Here is a 24,885-nt window from a genome sequence, read left to right as displayed (position 1 = left end):
TACTCTCTTGCTATATGCTATGGTATGACAGTATGGAGGCAATACATGCAGCTTGATCTCTAACCTTTATGAAATATTTCTGTTGAAAGCAGAATTGTCTTTTCTAAACTTCTGTCAAGAATGTGTACTTAAGGTCCTGGGCCCGGTTGTATAAAATATTACCCCCTTATTTTTCCCCTTAGTTTCCTTACCTTTAAGTAAGTTTCACAAAACATTTTACGGCACATTTTTTTGGTGAAGCCAGCTATATTGTGGTATGGTTACTTTCCTTCGCCAACCACCAGATGCACAACCAATACTCTGGCTCCCAAAGCTAGAGGTCGCCTCGTCTTCCATAAACAACTCCTGTAACATGGAGATATGGCCTGTGTCGGAACACGAACCTTAATACTACCGCAAGCGATGCGTGTTAACTTTCAGATCGAGCGTCGGGCTCTTAAAAAAAGCAGTTGGTGTCTATAAATGGGGTAGCTTGTCCCTAGCCACAACATCATCACTGACTCCTGATAACGTTAGCAAGCTAGCTAGGGCTAACACAGTTTGCTAGCTAGTGTGCTAGCAAGCTTGATGACAGCTCGATTGCCTGTGCAATTGCAATTGTCTTTTCTAAACTTCTGTCAAGAATGTGTGCAATATGTTTGCGTCTGTTTATGTATTTTATTGCCATTTGTGGTTTGACTGTGTTCCTCTTTTAACCTTCATACATTTTGTATCATTGTGGTAGCCTAACGTTATTATACAAAGGTTCTGCACAAAGCAGATAATGAAGTATATTCTTATGCAATATAAAAAAAACTAGTGTTTGGTTTTATGAGAAAGAAAAGAATGAAACCAAAGAGAAAACAAGCCAGACAATTTCAATTTGATTTATTCATGACATTTCAGATTCCAAGTGCACAAATTCCTTCATTTAAAAAAAATGTATCCCCTTAGTCCGTGAATACTGGATGGACATGAATAGTAATGCAACATTTGACCTTCAGTGCACCTCACTCGAGCTCACATTTCATTAAGATTATGAAAAATGTATAATCATTTTGGACAGCATAATTTGTAAATAGTTTTTTTTACACAGGAGTCGCTTTACAACTGCACAGCTAGCATAGCTTAGTCCTCTGATGATTTGTTTTAGTTGAGCATGCATGCTATAAAATATCTGCAGGTACATATAGACCACACAGCAGTGCATCATGTCCTTATATGAGCCATGTGGGCAGGAATCGTGCCAGACTCCGCTGACAGCTGGCAACACTCCCATTGCACTGTATCTCGTCAACAGGCAAACCACGACGCTACAAGTACCGGGCTACAGTATTGCCTTAAAATACATTGTCATTGAGGTCTTCCTCAATATTGTCATGCTGTCATGTCCCAATCATCGGCTACAGTAGCCAAGCGCCTGCACTGCTAGTCAACGTGACGTCACACTCAGCATGGCGGTCAAGGTGACTCCGTCAATATTTCCTATCAGAAATGAATATTACCTGTATTTAAACTGTTTATTTCTATTCGATATGGACGCTAGCTTACCGATGCGGACGCATATATTATTGCTTTTTTTTTAAAGGAACAGAATGGTCATCTTTCAGCATGTTTTTGTGGGCACGTCGGCCTTGGAGAGAGAATTGAGTAATGTTTACCTTGTTACAGTGTATTTTGTATTGATCTAATGGAAGTTATTCCGCTACTTTTATTGTATAGCACGTTTATTGTGGTGAAGGTCGAGTAGGCGGTTCAGTAATTATATTGGCAAAGGCGACTATGTTGCTGGTGGCAGGGCTGATATTCAAATGTTGACTACGAGTCCTGTAGCCTAATACTGCTTTTTCAAACATCGAAACTTCAAAGACAAGCAACCGATTGCGGTCTCCGCAGTAATTCTTTTATTCTATTGTAGCCTATGCAGTGTCGTTGTGTCCTATGGAATTCTCATACTGTCATTGTATTACCACATTCATCAAGGTTTGGATTTGATGACTCCAATTGTATGTTGTAGGTGGAAACAACCGCAAGAGGCGATTCCAATGAACTGAGGACTATATTTCTGAAGGTAAGACTGTAATTCAGAGGACCAAATATTTTTATGGCACTTAAATAGTCATTATTTATATTCTTGGATTCTTTAACTGCAGCCGTTCTTGGATGAATTAAAATAGCATGTGTCTTTTAATTTATTGTTTTTAATAATATAAGGTTATAACCTTGATTGTATGGCAAAGCTAGAGTATGGAAAAGCTACAGTTGAAAAAAGTTTAACATTATATTATTGCCAGGAGACCATCATTTAACTTTCTCTCTCTATCTCTCTCTCTCTCACACACACACACACACACACACACACACACACACACACACACACAGAGAGAGAGAGAGATACACTGAGTGTGCTGCCTTTACTGTTCAATACTACAAGGAAAGGTCACACAAATACTTGGACTAATTCTGGATCCCCTTCACCAAGGAATTTCTCCTTGCCTAACTTCTTTTAGGGTGTGACATATGCTTAGATCTTCAGATGTCTGGAACACTAGTGGTTAGGTGGGGGGGGGGGGGGGGGGCAGTGCCCCTGTGACAACAATTTTGGATCCCCTTGTGGCTCTCCCTAAATGTGGAGTATGAAATAATTTTTACATAACACATTTTTGCTATCGTTCTTTTTTTACATCCGTTATTAGACAGTGGCAACGCGGAACATGGTCTTTTGCCTGCTAATGCCTGCAATGCAGTGAAGAAAACGATATGACAACAATAACATCTAATGTAACTGGCCCCTCTAACAGTACAACTGGCCCCAGCTTGGGCCCCCCCAGTTGAAATGGTCTAGAACCGCCACTGGTCTGGAAGATTCAAACATGCGTTCTTGTGCTTTACAAAGCCACACGGAGTAACAAGCAGAAGGCTGTTAGGCCATTGTTTGGAGGGTAAACATGCTTCTTGCAACAGAAGGCACCAGAGGGGGGACTCCTTATTTGCCCTAGTACTATTTTAGGACCTCCTTCTTTCTTCATACAACACTGCACTGATTCATTCTGAAAGCACCCCAATTAATATTAGGCATAGCTGTTTTAATATGCACCTGTAATTAATATTAGGCATAGCTGTTTTAATATGCACCTGTAATTAATATTAGGCATAGCTGTTTTAATACGCACCTATAGTTAGTAATAAACATATCACAGTGAAATAGCTAGTTAATTAATGGATGAAAGGGGGCCATTTTGTCCAACCTGCCTAATCTGATCAAGAGGCTTACTGTGAAGGTAAATTGATAGCAAATTATGTAGTGAATAAATGGGTTAATAAATTGGTTGGAATTAATACTTTCACTTAAAACATTAACTCAAGAGTGTGCAGTGAGATGAGGTCTCATGCATTCCTCGTAAAGGTCGCTTTCTCTCTCCTTTACTTTCTCTCTCACTCTTTCTTCCTTTCTTTTTCACTCTCTCGCCCTCTTTCACTACCCCTCTCTCTTTCTCTCTCTCTCTTTGAATAGCTCTCTCTCTCTCTCTCTCTCTCTCTCTCTCTCTCTCTCTCTCTCTCTCTCTCTCTCCCTGTGCTTGGCTGTATACCCAGAGCCTGGCCTTTATGCTGCCAGTTCATGCAGTGCTTGTGTTTCCTGAGCTATCTCTGTTCCAGCTTGTAACCCAAACCTGACTCTAAAACTGACCTTTCATTTTTTAAAGCCTAGACTAGAGGTCAGTTTTAGCACCACCAGTGCATGGGGCGCATGTTCTGCAGCAGCAGCAGCATAGCAGAAACAAAATAAGTGCTGTTGCTTTTTTCTTTCTAAGCAGTGTGCATGCATTCATTGCACATTATGTGTCAAGTTATACATGGATTTGATTATCACTGTCTGTGTCTTAATTTAGAAAACTATTTTTCAGATGACTTGGCAGTCCCTTGCAATGCCACAGCTGAAGCCCTAATGTCACATATCATTATACGCTGCGCCAGTACTTATCTATTACATTGTACTTACAACATCCCATATTGTGTATGAAATATAGTATACTGCATTGCACTTATCTCCATTCATGATTCTGACACTTAACATGATAGTGGTTTGTGAAGCTTTGTTGCCTTGATGACTTGATACGCTACATCTTGTTGAAATGTTCATGTCATTGTGGGTAAAAAAAGAAATACAAAATAAAACGATTTCTATCTATGAAGGTAATAATACAGCTTGATACTTTGTTGAAGTGTTTTGAAAGCAAGTGGCTGAAGTTCTCTATCTGTTTATTCACTGAACAACTCAAATACATTACTGGAACACAATGAATTGCAAGAACTAGATTGTTTTGAACTATGGTCTTTTTGCCTAGCATTGATGGAATGTCTAGAAGCACATAATATGAATCAAAGTATAACCATGGAGACAAAATCAAGATAGAAACACAGACACACTGCATCGGGTTGTCTGAACAAATCCTTATTGTCAGAAGTGAAGTTACTGTAAGTGTTGTCGGATACAGTAGGTGTTGATGGAACAGTGATACAACACAAAAAGAAAGTGACTCCAGGCATGGAGTTTTGTAAGAGTATGAATTTTATATAGATTTTCTGAGTATTTACATTTTACACTCATCTGGGTCTTTTGTCTCCCTTCAGCATGCCAGTGTGGTTGAGGACGGGGAGCATTACATGTCCCCCAGGGACTTTGTGCAGAACTTCCTGGGTCTGCACAACCAGCCCGACCACAACCGCAAGACTGTGCAGCTGATCGCTGGAGTAGCCGACACCAGCAAGGATGGGTAAGTCGACTTCTACTACGTCTGAGGTAGATCATTTGAGACATTAGTGACCCTGATATAGAATGGGTTAACAAGAGTTTCTACAAGACATCATACAGAGGAAATGGAATTCAGACTAACACAAGCATTTTGATGACAGTTTCACTATCTACAAGAATCCAGTGTAACCCTGCGATTCACACTGTGGTTCAAAATGTTACATGTACAGATATATGATCTTAATTTGATCACCCTGTTGCAGGAGAACTTTCCTGCAATTCAGGAAATGTAAAACTTGTAGTGTATTTGAGGTTTAAAAAGCCTTTTGAAGTTAATAACTTCCACTTTGAAATTTCAGACCTGATTTTCCCTTGTGAAAAATGTATCAACCCCTACAAAAATGTCCATTAATTATAATCCACTAGAGATGAAACGCTATGAAAATGTCATATCACAATTATAGTGACCAAATGATCACGGTTATCAGTATTATTGTTGTTAAAATGTGCTGGAAATGTTCAAAAAGTACTGATACACACACTGAAATCATTTCACCAAGTTTTATATTGAAAACCAACAAACAGCAAATAAAATTGGCAGCACTATGCACTTTTTATGTGCATAAACATTCAAATAATAACATTAACATTAAAGATGGCACCATGTGGCCATGGGAGGTAAAGGTTTCCCTAGTGCAGGTTTTAATGAACACAACCTTGAGTAAGCTAATCAAATAAACAAACAACAAATAACATTAGCAGCACTCACGTTGTAGTGAGGCACTGCAACCTTCATCAGCCTCAGAAAGACAGGCCTCTCAACAATTTGAAATGGCATCATGTCCTTTGCAATGTAATATGAAAGGGCGGCAGTGAGGTCTTGAACATTTGTTGATGTGGGTGCATAAGCAGCCTGCCTTTTAAATACTTGCTCGAGTGTCTGTGTCACAACTGTAGATGAGGAGGGACCAGTAGCATCACTGGGTTTGCCTGCTGCACGCCCACTCTGTAAACAAGAGAATAGAAAATGTATTATTATCATCATTGGTGTTGTAACATTATAATTATTATTATTATTATTCACTTACACACACACACACACACACACACACACACACACACACACACACACACACACACACACACACACACACACACACACACACACACACACACACACACACACACACACACACACACACACACTTGAGTATATGCAATGACCCCATGCACAATTGACATAAAAACAAATGAGTCTTAAGAAGACAGTGATAGTAATTGCAGTGAGCGCAACAATTGACATAAATACAGGAGTCTTGTGTAGGAGTCTATAGTGTTTCTCCTGTTGGAACACTTTTACAACCAAGTCGACGACTGCTGGATTTTAAATGATCAAAATATGTTGGTTGGGTGACTAAACTACATTACGTGTTATCGTGTGCAATGGGCGAATAGAGTCTGCAGACACACGACCCATACAGCAGCAGTGTAGTGTTTTTACAAGAGTAGGTAACACTGAAAGCTTCAGTTTACATTATTGACAAGCTATTAGCAAGTTACACAGACAAACCATGACATTTTCCCCCATTCTGAAGTCCCCACATCATGCATTGAGCTAAAAGTTAACTTAGCTTGCATTCGCTATAAAGTAGTGGGTGGTGGTCACGAAGATGACTCAAGAGATTTGAAGTGTTGCCCCCTTTCGCAGCAATTTATTTTTGCATGTTCTGCAGACAGGGTGACCATCTTCGATTAAGTTTCCCTCAGCACTCTTGTAAAACCCAAAATACGACCACACTTCAGATTTGGTCCTCTTGGAAGGCTGAAAAATCTCCCGAGCGCTGTCACTGCCTTCCGCCATGTTTTCACACAAAACAAAACCCACGTTGCATGCTGCGCCTGCGTCAGACTGTTGCTAACTTTGGTTGATGCTGGACAGTATTTACCGTGAGCTTTTCAAACCCGTGGTAATCAAACACGGTTTTAATGATCATTAAAATTTGAAACGGTAATACTAATCGTCGGGAATTTTACCATGGTTTGTCGTGAAACCGGTGACCGTTTCATCCCTATAATCCACATAATAATTCACATTTCCTGTTGCTGCAGGATTATCCTGCTGTAGCGAACTGGCTCAAATTATGATCCTACATCTGTATTGGCATACACAAGGCTTGGTAAAGAGAAATCAGTCACAAGGAGAAAATGGTTAATGATTCATCACAAGGTTGTTCACATTGCCTGAATACCCATATGTATCAGTTGTTTAGCACCCATGTTTGTTTTATTGAATATCCACCTGATAAGATAAGCAGACATATTATTTGCATAATGCCAAAGACTGGAGATAGCATCTCATTTAAATACCACTAAACAGCAAGTTCCTATCTACACCATAGACTGTAGAGCATATAATAAACATGGGTAAAATAAATTGTTATACGGCACTTGAACTTTTCTTGAAAAGAAAATGCTCCACAATCTAAAAGTGGTTGTTTTATCGACTGTTACTTTTGCTCTCTTGCATGCAAATGACACAGGTAGGCTACAGTTATTTGTGTGCTCAAATGAAGGGTTCCTGATGTACCTTTGGATTTGCAGAGAAATGACATTTTTTTTCAGATAGGACTCTTTCTTTCTTGTCCAAACAGACTGATCTCTTTCCAGGAGTTTCTGGCCTTTGAATCGGTTCTGTGTGTCCCGGATGCCCTTTTCATAGTGGCCTTTCAGTTGTTTGACAAGACTGGCACAGGGGACATCTCGTTTGGTATGTACACGGGGATGTCCAGTGACCTGGTGTGTGGGGATGTCCGTCCTGTTGCATCCCAGTCCTGTCTGTTTCATGTCATAGCTAATGGGCACACTTTCCCATTGTGCAAGACCCATTTCTATGCAAGTAGTGGATGATATGAGAGTCATATATCTCATGTATAACTAAGGACCTTGTGCAAAAAAGTTGCTGGAAAAGTTGCTTCAGTGTATAAAATAAATCTAGGTCTCTCATGTGTGCTTAGTGTGTATTCAGTTCGTGCGCTAGTGTGTCTCCCTATACTGGGCTTCTGGAGACTGCAGCTTCTATTCTAGAGGTGTCTTCTAAAAGAAGAATAGTGTCAGCTACGAGCGAGCTGTGGGTAATACCACCTCATAATAACTCATATTTTACAGGGGGAGAAATCAATCCAGCGTGTCACGAAAACAGGGACAAAAGATTGGTTACAATGCTCATTGTGCAGCACGGGCCCCCATGAAGGCGATAGAAAATGAAGGCAGTGCTCAGACACAGTGTCCTAGATGTGCTTAGAACTCACACAACATGAAGGCGATGGGATTGTCAGCAAGGCCATATTCCCCCCTCTGTGCATATCGATTGGATTTGTAGGTTCCCAGAAATGAGATGAGGACATAACACTATGTTTTTTTGTTTTTCTTTCAATCTCTTGATGTCACTCATCAATCTTTCATTTGGCAGCCAATGTGCGGGACATCTTCAGCCAGACCACAGTGCACCACCACATCCCCTTCAACTGGGACTGTGAGTTCATCAGGCTCCACTTTGGCAGTGACAGAAAGAAGAACCTCAGCTATCTGGAGTTCACCCAGTTTCTGCAGGTACAGTAAAGGCATGGACATTACTAGCCACCTTAGGAACACTACAAATACATGTTTGTTTTTTAATAACTTACATGTTGGAGGCAATTCTTCTAATCACGGTTTAGGTAGAAATGCGCCGATTATAATAGCATAATAAACACACCATTATGTAACGTATTGAAGTTGTAATAAGTATAAGTAATCCCCAAAACAGGGTGGGGTATGTATGTGAGTATTATATGAGCCATAAACCAGTAGTATGGCTGTGGACGTAGCTGGTTTGGAGGGAAGGGGTTTGTGGGCTCAGATGAAGCTGGGTGGTCTGGGAGTTGGAATGACTTGGCTGTGGTTCCACTACTCTACTGTGTGTAAAGCCTCATAGCAGTTTGCGGTGGATCATGGTTGACTGAGGGTTCCCACCAATGCCTCAAGGACTCTTGTTTGGGACCCTTTTCCTTCGAACCAACATTTGGTTTAGCTGTTATTTCGCTGCTAATGTTTTGCAACGTTGTTTCCAGCTTACACATTCTTGAATGTGATTCAGCTCAATCTAACGTAGTCATAAACAAAACAACATTTTTCAAACAGAATATGTCCTGCCACCTCGTGGAGGATACATTGTTCCAGTCTAACTGCAATAAAAAAAAGTAACTGTATACAAGGAAATAAACGGTGGCTGTAATGTGGGTCTTATGTGCTACAGTATCCATCTGTAGTGCAGCGTCTTAGTACTGTACAGATGTAGGATCTTAATTTGATCACTCTTTTGTTGGTGAGAATTTTCCGGCACAGCAGGAAATGCAAATCTGAAGTATATTTGAGGTTTAAAAAGGCTTTCTAAAGTTTGTAATTTCCACTTTAAAGTGTCAGACTTGATTTGCCCAAACAAAAAGTGTATCAGCCCCTACAACATGTCAATTTATTATAATCCACATAATTCATATTTCCTTTTGCTGCAGGACTATTTTCCTGCTATAGCAAACTGGTTTGAATTAAGATCCTACATCTGTACCTGCATTTAGTTATCAAAGTAATCCCCAACTCTTACAAGATATGGAGTAAAAGTGTATAGTATAGAAAGAAAGTTAGCATGATGCACTGTATTCTGTTATGGCACAATGAGTTATGTATATAGATGAGAGGTATCCGCTGCTAGTATGTGATCAGCTTTGACAGCAGAGCTGACCCTGGGGCAGTGCCCCCCCTGCTTCCCCTCTGATTGCATGGCTGTCCTATTGAATCATCCCCGTGCTCCTCCTGACACACCTGCCTGCTCTCCTGCACAGGCCTGGGATCAGACTTCGGGGGGGACATGGTTTTTATTAGACTCCTGAGAGACGACGATGATTACAAGAGCCAGGGTCTAACACTGTCACATCTAATGCTTCCACATGCTCCAAAACAGCGTCCGACATCATCCAACATAATGTCGTGTTTTTTTTCTCCAATGTTCCATTTCATCCCAGGTAATCTGATGCGTCTATGTCACAGGAGCCTGCTCTTTGGATATTTTGTTCAAACATACACCCTTTCCTCTCATTGTAGGAGCTGCAGTTGGAGCATGCCCGCCAGGCCTTCGCCCAGAAGGATAAGAGCAAGAGCGGTACCATCTCTGCCATGGACTTCAGCGACATCATGGCCACCATCCGCCACCACATGCTCACCCCGTTTGTGGAGGAGAACCTGGTCTCGGTGAGTTAGAGACCGCTATGGTCTCCCAGTTTCAATGTGAGATGATTGTATGGGCACAGCATGCATGAGGAGACCTCACGGTGTCTGGTCCTCTCACCATAGGCGGCTGGAGGCAGCACTTCCCACATGGTGAGCTTCTCCTACTTCAATGCCTTCAACGCCCTCCTTAACAACATGGAGCTGATCCGCAAGATCTACAGCACACTAGCTGGCACATACAAGGATACCCTCGTCACCAAAGGTACACACGCAGGATCTACATTTGAGCAAGTTTGCTACGGCAGGAAATAATCCTGCAGCAGCAGGAAATGCGAATAATTGTGTGGATTGTAATTCATGGACATTTTTTGTAGGGCTTGGTAAATTGAAAGAAAAATCAGTCTTACATTTGTAAGTGGAAATGTCAAACTTCAGAAGCCTTTTTTAAACCTCAAAAACACTACAAGTTAAGTGTCCTGCTTTGCAGGAAGTTTCCCCTGCAACAGGTTACAGATCCTATGTGTGTAGCCTACTCCTGCTCATGCCTAATTTGAGGAAATGTGATTTCTGACATGAACTGAGGCTGTGCAGTAACATCATGGGTGTTTCACCTCTCTTAACAGAATGGTGTCAGGAAACACAAGATAATTTTTCCTTTAGCTCTAAGTAAATAAGGTAAATGAACAATGTCATTTGATGTTTTATTAGTTTAGTCTGTTCCCTTAGATGTGTGGTATTGATAGTTGACCTATTCTGAAAGTGATAGTTATCCATGTTATATTTTCCCTTTCACCTTTGTCGTGTCCTGCTGATGTGGTTGGATACCCTTGCAGCAGGTCTACCCAATCACTGTATCTCTACATCCCTAGTCTTAACAAGTGACCCCTTGCCTGGTTTTTCTTACATAACCTGCCTTCCTCTGCTCCGTATTGTTCCACAGAAGAGTTTGTTAGTGCTGCCAACAAGTTTGGTCAGATCAATCCGATGGAGATTGACATCCTGTACCAGCTCTCTGGCCTCCACGCTCATTCTGGGTAAGGTTCAAACTCTCTCCAGGCTCAGTGACACATCACTGCTGCTTTGTACTTTTTACTCACACGCATACAACATGGCCTTTTTTCCAAATATTGAATTACTGTCCTCCACATGAATTCAATGTATTTAACACATTTATTTTTAAATAGCTTTTTCTGATGAATCTGTGAATGGAAAAAAAACAAAAAAGTTCCATCTATATTTATTGGATGTAAATGTGTAAGTTATTGCCAATTCAGTTTAACAACTGTGGCTCCACTAGTTGATTTACAAGAGAAACGTAAGCATGGATACAGACTTTACGATGCGTTGGGCCAGTGGGGAATATCTGTGAATCGCTGGCATTAAGACAGCTTTATTTACTGCTTAAGTTGTGGGCATATATCCAGCTTTGTTTGTCTGTTGTGTATACAAACGCATATTAAAGCTGCAATAACCTCGAGTTACAAGGCCGTAAAACGTCTGTGGAAAATCTTGCATCACCTCCGCGTGAGGGACGCTGTGTTTGGTTTTCCTGGCGTAACGCTGCGATTCTCCCCTGCTGCTCTGAAGAAAGCTCAACTTGGCGGACATCGAGAGGATAGCACCGTTGGAGGAGGGCGCGCTCCCATACCACCTGGCTGAGATCCAAAGACAGGTACCCTGCCTGAATGACTGTCCACACGGAGCTTACTTGCTTCCTTTTATCTACTGCATACCTTCTTCTCCCACTTCTCATTAGAGAGCAACGAACGGGACTGTTTGATGATGGAATTAGCAGAGTGCTGATGTTTTCTCTTTCTTTGTGAATGTGCATTACGGACACCTAGGATAAAAGCCCCCCCCCCCCAAATTATAGGTACAAAAGAGGAATGGATTGTTGCAATGTTCCCTTTTTCTAAAAGCCTGTCCCATTTTATTCATATACATCAGACGCTATCACATATCTGGGAAGCTTTTATCAGGATGGCTTTTCAGGGGTCTGCTGGTGTATGAAGCCTCTGGCTAAGTCTGTTAAGAGTAGGAGGCTAGGAGCACAGGGAGAGTGCTGGAGAGATGTGGCTCCTGGAGGTGGAAGTAGTTCCTATCTTTCCGGACGACACAGTTCTGTAAATCAGACTGTGGTCAGGCCTTGGTCCACTCACGCTCCGGGACTTCTGCTCAGAGGTCTGGAATGTGGTTTTGGGGGGGGGGGGGGGGGGAGGAAAGACAAGAACATGTTGGTGTTCTCAGGTCTGGCCCTTTGTGGAAGTAGGGTTATTGCTTAAACCCTTTGATCAAGGCCTCGATCTCATTAGCATGCTGCCTTCAGTGAAAGCAGCTGGGGTGGATGGATGGTCCTGGTCTGGGAGATGTTGCTCACTGCCCCAAGGAGACACTCCAACTGTTACTTAGACGGTGTAAAAATGAATGTAGATACTTATCTTTACACGGGAAGGGCTTGTGGGATTCATCTGTTACACGGCACCACAGAGAAAATAAAGGGGCTCCACTTTCAACGTCAAGAACAAAACCAGAGATCAGGCAGATAACGCAAAATCATGCTTAGTTGAAAACTATTCAACTAAGCATGAAGCCTCCAACCTCTCACTAGCTTCACCGTAATCAATGGATAGTTCTGGAGAGTTCTCCTACACAGCCATGTACTGTATCCGTAGCCAGAGTGTCTATGTAGTGACATACAATACTGGCTTATGAATAAGACTTATACAACGACGAGATGTCTACATTCCATAGCTTCCCTCCTCTGTTGAGTGGTCCATAACATTTTGCTTTCCACAATGTATCTGGTTCACTACAGTTTAATAGAAGTCGATTCATTCCTGGTGTTCTGATCCCCCGTCTTTTCTCCCTCCACAGCAAGCTCACGGGGATCCACATCGGTCTGTCTTGCTCCAGGCTGCAGAGTCTGCTTACAGGTTCGGTCTGGGCGCACTCGCTGGAGGTGAGTGACATGTCTGCGGAAGAGCCCCCGGCCCACTGAGGGGTAACCCAAGCCGGTCAGGCTGGCGCACTGAGTCCCTGGGGCCGGGTCAGCCCATTGTGCTGCAGGGAGAGGTGCTCTGATCTGAGGCTCCCGCATTGTGCTGCTGTGCCACTGGTGGCTCCAGGCTGTCTTTGGAGCCGGAGCTTTGGAATGACACAAATCTTCCGGAACCACTCTGGAATCTCCGTCTAATTACACTGGGAGGAACTGATACAAGGAACCTCTGACATGACAGCCATTGAGATAGGCACAGAGGCACAGACACAGAGAGAGAGAGAGACAGAGAGAGACAGAGAGACAGAGACAGAGAGAGAGAGACAGAGAGAGACAGAGAGAGAGAGAGAGAGAGAGACAGAGAGACAGAGACAGAGAGAGACAGAGAGAGAGAGAGAGAGTGTGTGTGTGCAACCAACATGCAACTTCCTAAGACCCTATGTCTGTGTGGGCTGTGGGTCTTTGAAGGTGATCAGCTCTGAATGATCAATGGACAGTTGAGGGAAAACGGTGCATCTCCATGGCGATGATGAGACCTTTCTCAACCTCTCCTGCTGACGAAGGGTGTCAGCTCTCTGCATGCTTGAGAGCCAGAGTCATTACGAGGCCTTTGATGTCAGAGACAAGACATGACAAGCCGCTTTGGCTAAGAGCTGCATTTAGGGCAACCTGCTGCATGGCTTCCTCCTCAGACAGTAGACACAATCTACACAACGGCTCTCCCACAGACTCCATAGTCAATACTCTGTCTGGGCCTAATGACTGTTTTTCTTGTTTATATGCCCACAGCAAAACAATAAAACACCAATCTTTAGCTATACTATACTAACCAATCTTTAGTACCTAAAAACTGTCTGCTAAATAGTTAAAAGAATGATGGAGATATTTACTGTGAATATATGAACATCATAGAACATTATCACCAAGAAGAGTATGTCAATGGTGTGAATACAGTATGTCGATGGTGTGAATACAGTATGTCGATAGTGTGAATACAGTATGTCGATGGTGTGAATACAGTATGTCGATGGTGTGTGATTTTCAGCCACGGGTGCGACGGCTGTGTACCCCATTGACCTGGTCAAGACCCGTATGCAGAACCAGCGCTCCACCAGCTCCTTCGTAGGAGAGCTCATGTACAAGAACAGCTTCGACTGTGCCAAGAAGGTGCTCCGATATGAGGGATTCTTTGGATTCTACAGAGGTATAAACTGAAGCCTGGTGAATGTGTTTCTATGATGTAATTCTAGATATGGTCATCGGGTCCTCCAAAACACGTTATGTTATTCTGCCAGTATCATCATCCGCGTGGTTTGCATAACAGCAGAAACATTTGCCTTCATGTTCTAAATTCACCAATTCCAAAGAGGGCCACATTGTCATTACCTAGCTAGCTGAAAACTTCCCAGAGGAAAAACGCTAACAGAATTCATGTAGTACTGTCAGATCCATGTTTTCCAGTGTAGTGATAACGGTGCTGAAGGCTTGTGAAATGGAACACTCCCACTGTGAGAGGGCTCTCAGACGAAGGAAGTCAAGACTGCCATCTACTGCTGCCTCCGCCACTGCAGCTCTTTGTTCGTCCTCTCTGCTCTGTCCTCCTTCCTCCCTCTTTATCTTTCCACACTGATGAGAGGGGGATTGACCGAGAGACAGACACGCTTGACGGTTTTCTGGCTGCATACCATGAGCAGTCACTCACTCGCTCCCTTCAGAAGTTTTTATCTGACTCACTGAAGGACGGACGGTGAAACAGTACGGTGGTTATCAAGCGCTATAGCACTGCCCCACCCCCCAGGGCCACACAGCTCTCTCTGTTCCACACCACACTGGGATCAGGCCACAACAATGCTGATCCCATTCAACTGCCAGTGTCATATTTGAGCTTTTTGTGCTTCAGATGTATCAGCCGTACCTGTAAATATTGATTGTTTATTTTACCCGGACAAGAGCCATGCTGATGTCATTGTAGGGACTGTCAATGGAATTATTCATTTCCAGTCAGTGTCTTCCTCTGCCAGGTAATCTAAATGGTCTCCATGAACACTGTTTTTGCAGGTCTCGTACCACAGCTTATCGGTGTTGCCCCGGAGAAAGCGATCAAACTCACGGCAAGTCATTACGATCATTTCCCTTAGAGTGCCTTCACTTTCATTGCACAGTGAAAGGAAACGTTGCATGTCAAACATGAATACCATCGCACAGAAAATACAATACGTCTTCCAAAATCCAAGAGGTGACCAGATGCACTCATTGTCATTCTCCTCGGAGTATTTCATTCTTCGTAAGTGTGCATTGCGCTGGTCTGATTCTCTTCTCGTCTTACAGATGAATGACTTTGTAAGAGACAAATTCACCACAGAGGATAACACCATTCCCCTGTTTGCAGAAGTCCTGGCTGGTGCAACTGTAAGTATTGGCGCGAGGATGTCTTCTTATAGACAGTCTGTCCATACAGCGTGAGGGCTGAAAATACTCTCGTGCTTCATGCAAAGCCTTGGCAGCTGCTTCATTGACTCGCATAAATCTAATTGACCTTGATGTGGGGTAAGTGGAACAAGATTTTGGTTGAAACTAAAACATTCTGTAAGATGTTGTCTTTCAGTTTTATGAACATTTGCATCTCATGGGTGTACATTTTTGAATTCCAGACATTGAGCCAAGAACGGGGGAAATTGTTGTGGTTTTCAAACTCCCTTCAACTTTAAGGTTTAGCTTAATTCTTTCTGACTGATCTGAAACTACAATTATAAGCTTTTCCTTTTCAATTATGGATATTGAGTTATTGTATATACATGTAATCTCTAATTCAAGCTTCCCACCAGTGTATTGACATCCTAAATAAGTAAGGGGGGGGGGGGGCTGAATAGAAAGGTGCTCTTGGTCTCTGAACCCTATAATTGGGCACAATTTGAGAAATGATGCCTGTGAATGGACTATTTTTACCTCAGCGTGCTAATTAGGCACACTAACGTTTGGTGAGTGCATTGGTTAAAAAAGCGCGCAATTCCCTCGGACTACCTCTCTGCTGAATGAGTCCAAGTGAAACGAAGCAGACAGGGCGGGGAGGAGAGCCTGCAGGTTGCCTACGGAGGGCAGGGTCTGTGGGGTTATGACCCCTGTCAGCCTGTAATTGGAGGAAGAAGGGCTGGAGGGCCATGGGATGGAGCGGGCTCTACCTCACTGTGATTGAGTTTGACAGGACTGCACATACCTGAGGCCTGATCTGCCATGGGCCCACAGGTCCATACACCATACAAGTACAACAACTAGCATAGCATGCACCCTATAGCTTTTTTTGTTATAGGACTCCACCCTGCAATATTATCTTCCCTAATGTATTATATAAGCATTGATATTCATGTTTGTGAGATTTTCCCCATAGTATTCATTTCTTCATCTGATGAACATGGTCTTTAGGTAAAGTGGTTTCACGTTGTAGAGCTGGGGTCTTCAACCTTTTCTTGCCCAGGGACCCCCACCATTACCAAACCAAAAAAGTAATCACATATCTTGTCTTATCATTAGGTGAGTGATATTGGCAAGGAGAAGAATCAACATTTTAAAATGAATAGATTTGGTAGACAGTTTCATTATTTTGACCTCCCCACATTATAATTGGAAGAGGAAGTGTAAACTCTAACATACTAGTTAGAAAGGTAACTCCAAATACATTTTTGGTAAAAGAGCATCTGTTTAGCTGGTTAGCCATGTGTTGGCAAAAAATGAATGGCCAAGTCAAGAAAGCTTATCGGTAGCCAGCAGCACTTGCCACACTAGTAGCCTATTTGGGAGTGCTTTTTCAAAACCAATGTCAAATACTCCAGTGAGTGTAATTTGCTCAATATTAGGAGTTGAGAAATAAAGTTGGTCTTCATTACAAAGAAGATCCTGCATTCTCCTCTTTTTTACTGTAGGCGTGTAAAAAGAAAACAAATATATTCTGTTGTTGCTAGCGATATTCATAAAAACATTCACAGACCCCCTGCAGTACTTAGGGGTCCCCGGACCCCTGGTTGAATAACACTGTTGTAAAGGGGTAAATGTTCTGCTAGTTTGTTGAGATGGCTGACTGAAATGTGTAGAATATAAGGGAGATAGCGACAGAGGGATGAATGCATAAATCTTCAGAGTAGCGGATAATCCCCTTCCACTTTGAAAATGACTAAACGTGCCCGAGCTTTTTTTAGGACAGCGCTCGGATGTTTACAGATAGGAGCCCTGCCCTCTGTGTCACCAGGCTTCCAGGGGCCTGATTAGATTTGGAGAGGGTGATAAATGTGCCTGAGTCAGAGGGGCTGTGCCCTGGGGCGTCCCTGTCTTGGCCCTGAGCAGAGCAGGGTGAGTCAGCGCTCTCCCCTGGGAGTGGGGTGAATTGGGGAAGTGTGCGGGGCGAGGCCCTCCACAGGAGGTGCCTGGGGGAGAGGGAAGGGGCAGAGGTCAGGGCCTTCCAGCCTTGAGCCAGGCTTCTCCTCACACCACGCCTGTCTTTCCCTTACCCCACTGTTTCCTCCCTCAATGCCTGCTTGTTTCTTCTGCTCCCATCAAGGCCACTTTCTGACAGCGCGACATTGGCTTTAGAAAAGAGTGTCTTTTGTGTTTAAGTTTACAAAGCTAATTTGAAAATGCTTATTGGGGTGAAATACTAAGGCACCATAACTCATTATCATCCTCACGGTGGGCTGATCCCTTAATCATAGGACACAAGTAAAAAATAAATAAAGGATTAAATTACTATAAGTGAGTACTTTCATTTGACAATTTAAGTTTAGCATTGTAAATCTAGACTTATTTGTGAGACGGAAAGGGAGTAAGATGGAAATAGTGTATTCAAGTGGTTCGACGGATAACATTGCTGTTACTGGTTCTCTGTGACATGTACTGTTGCTTCTCACCCTTAACCTGGGTTGTGTCCTGCAGGCCGGAGGCTCCCAGGTGATCTTCACCAACCCTCTGGAGATAGTGAAGATCCGTCTCCAGGTGGCCGGAGAGATCACCACGTCCCGCAGGGTCGGTGCCCTGACCGTGGTCCGGGACCTGGGCCTCTTTGGCCTTTACAAGGTGGGTAAACACCTCTAGATCGCAGCACCACTCACACATCACCTCTTAAAACCGCTGTTATAGCCTAACTCAACCATGATGTCACCCCAAAGGGCAGCTTATGCTGCTGGGATGTTGAACAATACAAACTGTATGACTGTGTAACAATGCCGATATTACATATTACACAAGTTATATGACAGTTCTGGTGAGCAGGCACAGTATGCAGTAGGATGACGAGCTAGATTCCCTACTGACTATTACAATCATATTATGTCTTTCCAAAACAGTGTTTAATAAACAGAGACCACGGCTGCCAACAACCAACAGAAAATTAGGGGGGATTATGCTTTGCCACTGTTCCTTTCCAAGTTCTTGTGGGTTTACTTACATCTCGAGTAATGTGTTCATGGTCCATACTTTAATGAGAAGCAGACAATATGGAGCTTGTTAAGAGAGACTGACTTCCTCCCTGTGGATGGGCCCAGTAGACCACAGGTCCATGTTAATGCCGTCTCAGTGTGCGTCTGAGAGACTATGTGCTGGGCCTGGGAGGGAGCTCTCTGGGGGCCCCGGGGGAAACCACAGGGGAGCAGGGCTGCCTGGGGGGGTCTTCTGACTTCTTCTGTGACCCACCGCACCGCCAGGCTCCTCTGTGGGTTGGCTGAGGCTCACAGCCAGCCAACAATAATCCATTGGAGCTCCCAGGCCAGATGGTCCCGTAGCCACAGCGGCCACCTCAACCACTGCAATTACCCTCGACACCATCAGGGTCAAACATATGGGAAAATATGAATTACAGTAGAATATTCAGTACAGTAGTCTAAACCTGGACTAAAGAGACCAGATGTCGACACTACTTAACTCATTTGATGTTGATGATTCCACATTAACATTGTGCAATATACTGTACTGTATTTTCAGTATAGAATCTTTTTGTAAAGCACTCAAAGCGTTATCATGAGAAAATATCTTAGAGATCCAGGCAGGTCCAAATGCATTTTATGTACCATGAAAATGCGACGTTAGTTATTTTGGGATATATATATATATATAATAAATCCTTTGCGTTTGTGTGTCCTAGGGAGCAAAAGCCTGTTTTCTGCGTGACATCCCGTTCTCTGCCATCTACTTCCCTGTGTACGCCCACACCAAGGCTGAGTTTGCAGACGAACAGGGCAGAATTGGGCCTTTGCAGCTGCTCACTGCTGGTGCCATAGCAGGTAGCTAGCGCTAACAACCACAGCTGCAAACCTCACCATCTCCACCTATAGACATAGCATCGACACATAGCCCCGAAGAAATGCTTCAAATCAATTAAGAATGTGATCATATACACCGTATATTCAATATGATTGTAAATCTACTTTCTATCACAGTAAATGACTGGATATTCTGTTCCTTTTCTATTTTAAACCTGCCAATGTACTGCACTGCTTGCTGTCAGTGGTGATACTATTCCTGCGTAGTGAGAGTGCCTCATTATGTGGGTTGTGCAACACCTCCTAAGGTATACCTGCAGCCTCCCTGGTGACCCCTGCCGATGTCGTCAAGACCAGGCTCCAGGTGGCGGCCCGCGCAGGCCAGACCACATACAACGGAGTCATAGACTGCTTCGGGAAGATCATTGCTGAGGAGGGCTTCAGGGCCCTGTGGAAGGGAGCAGGAGGTAAGAACAGACTCCTCAAATGAGCGGTTTCATGACTGGGAAATTAGGCACGCCGTGGCTCCCGTAATTGCTCTCTCGAAGACATCAGAGAAAAATGGGAAATCCCACATTGTAATTTGAACCTCTCTCCCACCAGCCCGTGTCTGCAGGTCCTCGCCACAGTTTGGTGTAACCTTGGTGACTTATGAACTCTTGCAGAGATGGTTCTACATTGACTTTGGAGGACAGTGAGTATTTCTGTCTGGTTCACCCTTTAGTGAACTGAAGTACACTTACAAGGATGTCTGGCATTGTATGTTAATTATCCTTCCCAAATCTCCCCCCCCCCCCAGTCGCCCCACCGGTTCTGAGCCAACTCCTAAGTCGAGGATCTCCGACCTTCCCCCTGTAAGTGCCGACCACGTAGGAGGCTACCGTCTGGCTGCTGCCACGTTCGCTGGCGTGGAGAATAAGTTTGGTCTACACCTGCCCAAGTTCAAGTCTTCTGGTGCGTTGTCTGTTAGCCAAGCCCCGGCAGCGGCCAAAAAGGAGCCTACAGCTTCGTAGGCCGTCTTTCCCTCAACACTTTACTGCTAAATGGCTGCAACTCTTGGAGTAGGGCGTCTTACATTTCTCTGTCACCGTCATCCCTCCGAAATGGTATGGTTAAAAAAAAGTGGCACCTCTTCTTCATTCATAGGCATCTGAAACGCTCTCTTTGAATGCTGCATGAACAGTTGTTCCTTGGTTTGCCTTTGAATAGCTGTTCCTGTACATCTCAGTGGAGAGACGTTATAGCATTGAAAAGGAGTGGTGTTACTATGTTTCTTGAAGCGAGGCTTTGGTGAGGATGTCTCTGAAATGTGATTGACGAGACTCGAAAGGACGTAGATGGGTTTTTTTCCCGAAAGTATTTATTTTAAAATCATGACCAGGGTCTTGGGAAATAATTGTAATGTATTTATTTTATTTTGTTGAAATAAATCATCAATGGATTCATTTTAAATTGTGTGAAAAGTACATTCTGAGATTCATGACACGATATGTGGAAGACGTTCTCTGGGCCACACAAAGGGAAGCCTTTCTTAGACACTACATACAGGCAGTATGGATACTGAATCCATACCGCAGATATCAAGCTAATTACAAATACAGCATTATATCCTGATGTATACTACAGATTGTGGTTCTGATACCTTAAGTGTCACATTTTGTTTAAGAGCAATAGTTATGTACAAAGACATTCAGAAGTAAGGTGAAGGTAACATTTTGGGATATATTACAAAACAAGTGGACATTTGGCGCATCTAGATTAAAGGAACATAGAAAAACGCTGGCTAACAGTATAATGAAACCCTTACAATCCTGTGTGCAGTAATGATGTGATAGATCTAGTCTACTACAGTTGAAGTGGACATGGGCATTGAAGCACAGAGTGAACAACAAACACCAGTCATGATGACAGCAAACATGCTCAGGGTTGCGTAACCACAAACAACTAGAGCGGCCAGTGAAACTGAACCTGCAGCTAAACCCACAACACTACCGTATGGCGTCGACACGGTGCCTTTAAGGCATTATGGATCTTGAGTTCAACTGATTTGTATTGCAGAGTAAGACGATGGCTTTGTTTCTTGTAGTGTCTGAGGTTGATAGATAGCCCTGTTAGTTATCCCATCAGACTGGTGTGCTTAACCAGCCAAAGGAGAAGTTAAGTACGTGTATTAAATCTGAGTACATTTCCAAAGAAAGGATGTCCACATGCCTAAACACTGTTGCAATCGCGCCTTTTCCTCCAATCAAAACGAGGAAAATGAAGCCTGTCGCTGGTCCCCTAGACCGGCGTTTTCGTGGTGGATCAGGCAGAGAGGCGCTGAGCGGCAAGCTCCTCGGCGTCATCGCGGTTCTCGTTGATCTCCGCCAGGGTTCGGACAAAACGGGTCCACTCGTCGTTGCGTGAAACAGAGATTTGCTGGGGGGGATAAAAATATTGATATGGGTGAAAATACTAACACATATTGTTGAAGCCAGGACATTCAGGGGGCAAGGGGATCACTGGCAATCTTCCAACTGTCACAGAGACTTGACCCGTCAGTGGCAGAAATCAGGAGGGGGTGGGGGGGTGACCTGACTGACAGAAACTCAGACCCTCAGGAGACGTCTCCGTCCAGATAGCTGGCCTCTGACAAGACAATGGCTTAATTGTTGTCCGATGAAATGGAGCATAAAGTATTAGCAGAACCCTTTCACATCCACTAGAGGGAAAACAGGAATAACCCTGTTAAACCTCTCAAATAAGTGCATTTCTTTTTTCAATACTTTATTAAAAATATTAAGTATTTATTTGTATCATTCTGCCTGAAATGGAGTACCTTTACAAACCTTTTTAGATTTAGCCTATATCTCAATTCTGGCTAAAAATGTCTGAATGCGACAAGCTTAGAGATTACCCTTACCAAAACATATGAAGAATGCCATGTGTTTTAAATGGCACAGTAAACCCACTCACCTCTCCAACATCATAGACCAGGATCTGTCCATCAGAGTCTCCCACGGCTATCTCTTTGCCAGAGTGGGCCCAGCGCACGCGGTTCAGGGCTGGGTTCCCCTCCACTGTGGTACTGGCCGTAGGAACCTGCAAAAGAAAAAAAAAAAACGGTATTTGTCAACACCTACACTGATTCACTGACATCTGTGACACTATGGGCCGGTTTCCCAGACACAGATCAAGCCTAGTCCTAGACTAAAAAAATCACATTCTCAATGAAGAATCTGTGTCCGGGAAACCGCCCCTATAGATGCTGCAACACTTATAGGAAGGGGGCATGTGAAAGAGTGGCAGGTAACGTTACCTCAGTGTCGTTGTTGAGGTTCCACAGGTCAAGATGGCCCACTCCATCCACACACGCAAACAGAGCCGGGTGAGTGGGGGACCACATGACGTCATAGACGTAGTCCGAGTTGTCCTCGAACGAGTACAGTGGCTTGTTGTTCTGGAAGACAGAAAGGGAGGCGGCGGCGCGTGAACACACACATCCACTCTGAACTGACCGTGCGCAATACAAATATCTGGACTAAAGCTAAAACACAGATGCACACGGATCTTTGTGGGGCTAACGGAGTCTGGATTCAACCACATATGAACTGAGTGTACAAACATTAAGAACACCTTCCTAATATTGAGTTGCGCACCCCCCCCTCAGAACAGCCTCAATTCATCGGGACATGGACTCTACAAGGTGTTGAAAGCGTTCCACAGGGATGCTGGCCCATGTTGACTCCAATGCTTCCCATGGTTGTGTCAAGTTGGCAGGATGTCCTTTGGGTGGTGGAGCATAAAATTAACACCCACCACCTGCCAAATCCGGGTGGATTTTAGCATTGGCGAATGTCTATTTCACCAGTCATGTTGGCATTTATAGTAAAATAAATGCTGCAGTAGCTGTTTCCAAGTATTTCTGCAGTTTTGTTTCATAGCTGGTAAATGAATCGCATAAAGTCAAAGAGCTACAAATCCTATATAGCCTATCACACCTCACCCTGCAACACTGCCTAGCTGGGGGGGCTGTGCTCATGTGAAAGATTCATTTTTCAGGCATAAAAGTTGGCCTAATTTAGTTGAAATGAAAGTCTACTGAAGTGAGACAGTCCTTGTGTTTCTTGGCTCTTTACATTGTTTTGTTCACAAGGTAGGTTGTTTTTCTATGTTTGAGTTTCAACTGCTAGGGAAGAGAAGACAACGCTGCTACTAAGTCAGACAATCTTACAGGCACAAACATGAATAGTCTCTCATTGCCACATAACCTTCCGCCCTTAAAGGGGCAGGTTTTGTTGTCTCATCTTTGATATTTTAACTCAGGTCACAAAAAATGAAATGAAACAATATACCACATTACTTCTTACCAGAGTTGTAGACTCAAGTCTGACTCGAAGTAAAAAATGTGATGACTTGAGACTCGACTTGATTGAAAAGCAAATAACTTGACACTTGACTTGGACCCTCAAGACTTAGGACTAGACTTTGACTTGAGACTGATGTCTGGCCAGGTTTTGTAATGTTTTGTCACTTGTTTTGTGGAACAAAGTCTACGTGGATTACTCTACACGCAGCCAGAGGCAGTAACCGCAGCACTGACCGTGCAAAAAAATTAAACGCTGCGACAGATTGGCTAGTGAAAAGCACACTAGGCACTCTGATTGGACCAGCAAACTGTCAATCAACAGGTTGGGTGAGCTAGCGAACAGATTGCTGATTTTCTGTACAGCTATAGGATCGGGTGCAGTGCAAACATCAAATTGTAGGGAGAGAATTGCCATATTAAATAAATATGCAGCTCCAAAAATGGTTTGGTGATCAAGGATATGAACTGTTACTTTGCAAGCTCACCAGCAATGGGACAACAATTACTAGCATCAGCCTACTGTTTTTTTGATATGTAACAATTGCTTGAAATGTATCATTTAATTATAAAGTATTACTGTGGCGAAGACACACCATAAGAGTGGAGTGCTTTTTTCTCTCCACTTGTTGAAATGTTTGCTGTTGCTTTCCCATGTGGTAAATCTATTCCATCTAAAACAATAATTACTAGCGTTTCATCATTCCATCCCCGTACCATTTATTGCAACATGTAGACATTTCTGTTTCATGTTTGATAGGCCATCGATACATTTTCATTTTATTGCCAACCATTTCTTACCCTGCTCCGAGTGGGCGCAAAGTTTATTCTGAACATGAACGTTCGCAAGACTCACGAGGTAGAAGTTCTGTTTATTTAATTCAATGTATGGTTTCCTTTGTTCATATTTGCCTTTCCTGAGTTCCGTGTGTCTGTTGCCGCGTTCAAAACAAGTGGGAACTTGGGGAGGGGGTGGGAAACAAGCTCCGACTGGGGGGGGGGGGGGGGAATCGATTTGAACGGTCAGCCAACTTGGAATTCCAAATCTGGAACTCGGGCCTTTCTAGAGCTCCGACTTTCCAACCTGAAGATCACTAACGTCATGATCTGACCTCGTGTTTTACCCGAGTTCCCAGTTGTTTTTGAACGCGGCATAAGTCCTATGTCTCCGTCATTTCTGTCGTGCGCACCTCAGTGAGCATTGAAATAAGGCTACGAGGCCTGTGCTCCACCCTTCGGAGTCCGAACGTTGAATAAGAGAAAACGATTGTTCCAAGTAAGCACGGTGTTGAAATAACATTAAAGACCA

At 43.5% G+C, this 24,885-nt stretch overlaps 2 protein-coding genes across 5 annotated transcripts in view; one reads left to right on the top strand and one right to left on the bottom strand.

Annotated features, from left to right (window-relative positions):
- The first annotated feature begins 1,292 nt into the window (after positions 1-1,292).
- Positions 1,293-20,683, top strand: LOC106581769 (electrogenic aspartate/glutamate antiporter SLC25A12, mitochondrial). Its single transcript, XM_014164055.3, has 18 exons — positions 1,293-1,445; positions 1,997-2,050; positions 4,612-4,754; positions 7,384-7,499; positions 8,202-8,341; positions 9,869-10,015; positions 10,118-10,256; positions 10,935-11,028; positions 11,582-11,666; positions 12,869-12,953; positions 14,035-14,193; positions 15,048-15,100; positions 15,318-15,398; positions 17,910-18,050; positions 19,114-19,252; positions 19,540-19,698; positions 19,835-19,925; positions 20,031-20,683. The coding sequence occupies exons 1-18, from the start codon at positions 1,434-1,436 to the stop codon at positions 20,242-20,244; spliced, it is 2,052 nt and encodes a 683-aa protein (XP_014019530.1). The 5' UTR covers positions 1,293-1,433; the 3' UTR covers positions 20,245-20,683.
- Positions 20,625-24,885, bottom strand: part of dc1i2 (Cytoplasmic dynein 1 intermediate chain 2) — a 27,459-nt gene continuing 23,198 nt past the window's right edge. For 3 of the 4 annotated variants that reach the window (XM_014163953.3, XM_014163954.3, XM_014163955.3), the window contains exons 15-17: positions 22,530-22,670; positions 22,187-22,312; positions 20,953-21,649 (exon numbers count right to left, since the gene is read on the bottom strand). In XM_014163953.3, the coding sequence (XP_014019428.3) occupies positions 21,536-21,649; positions 22,187-22,312; positions 22,530-22,670 (381 nt within the window). In that variant the 3' untranslated portion in view covers positions 20,953-21,535. Of the gene's footprint in view, positions 21,650-22,186; positions 22,313-22,529; positions 22,671-24,885 lie in introns of all 4 variants that reach the window. The other variant, NM_001141757.1, reaches the window with a different exon arrangement.

The sequence above is a fragment of the Salmo salar genome, chromosome 21 (genome assembly GCF_965601325.2).
Source record: "Salmo salar chromosome 21, fSalSal1, whole genome shotgun sequence".
Taxonomy (NCBI): domain Eukaryota; kingdom Metazoa; phylum Chordata; class Actinopteri; order Salmoniformes; family Salmonidae; genus Salmo; species Salmo salar.
This window is presented reverse-complemented; position numbering and strand designations above follow the sequence as displayed.

Excerpts from the sequence above, each read along its gene's own strand:
- LOC106581769 (XM_014164055.3), top strand. Across the intron at positions 11,029-11,581 it reads GGCCTCCACGCTCATTCTGG|AAAGCTCAACTTGGCGGACA; the intron begins GTAAGGTTCAAA and ends GCTGCTCTGAAG. Across the intron at positions 18,051-19,113 it reads GCCTCTTTGGCCTTTACAAG|GGAGCAAAAGCCTGTTTTCT; the intron begins GTGGGTAAACAC and ends TGTGTGTCCTAG.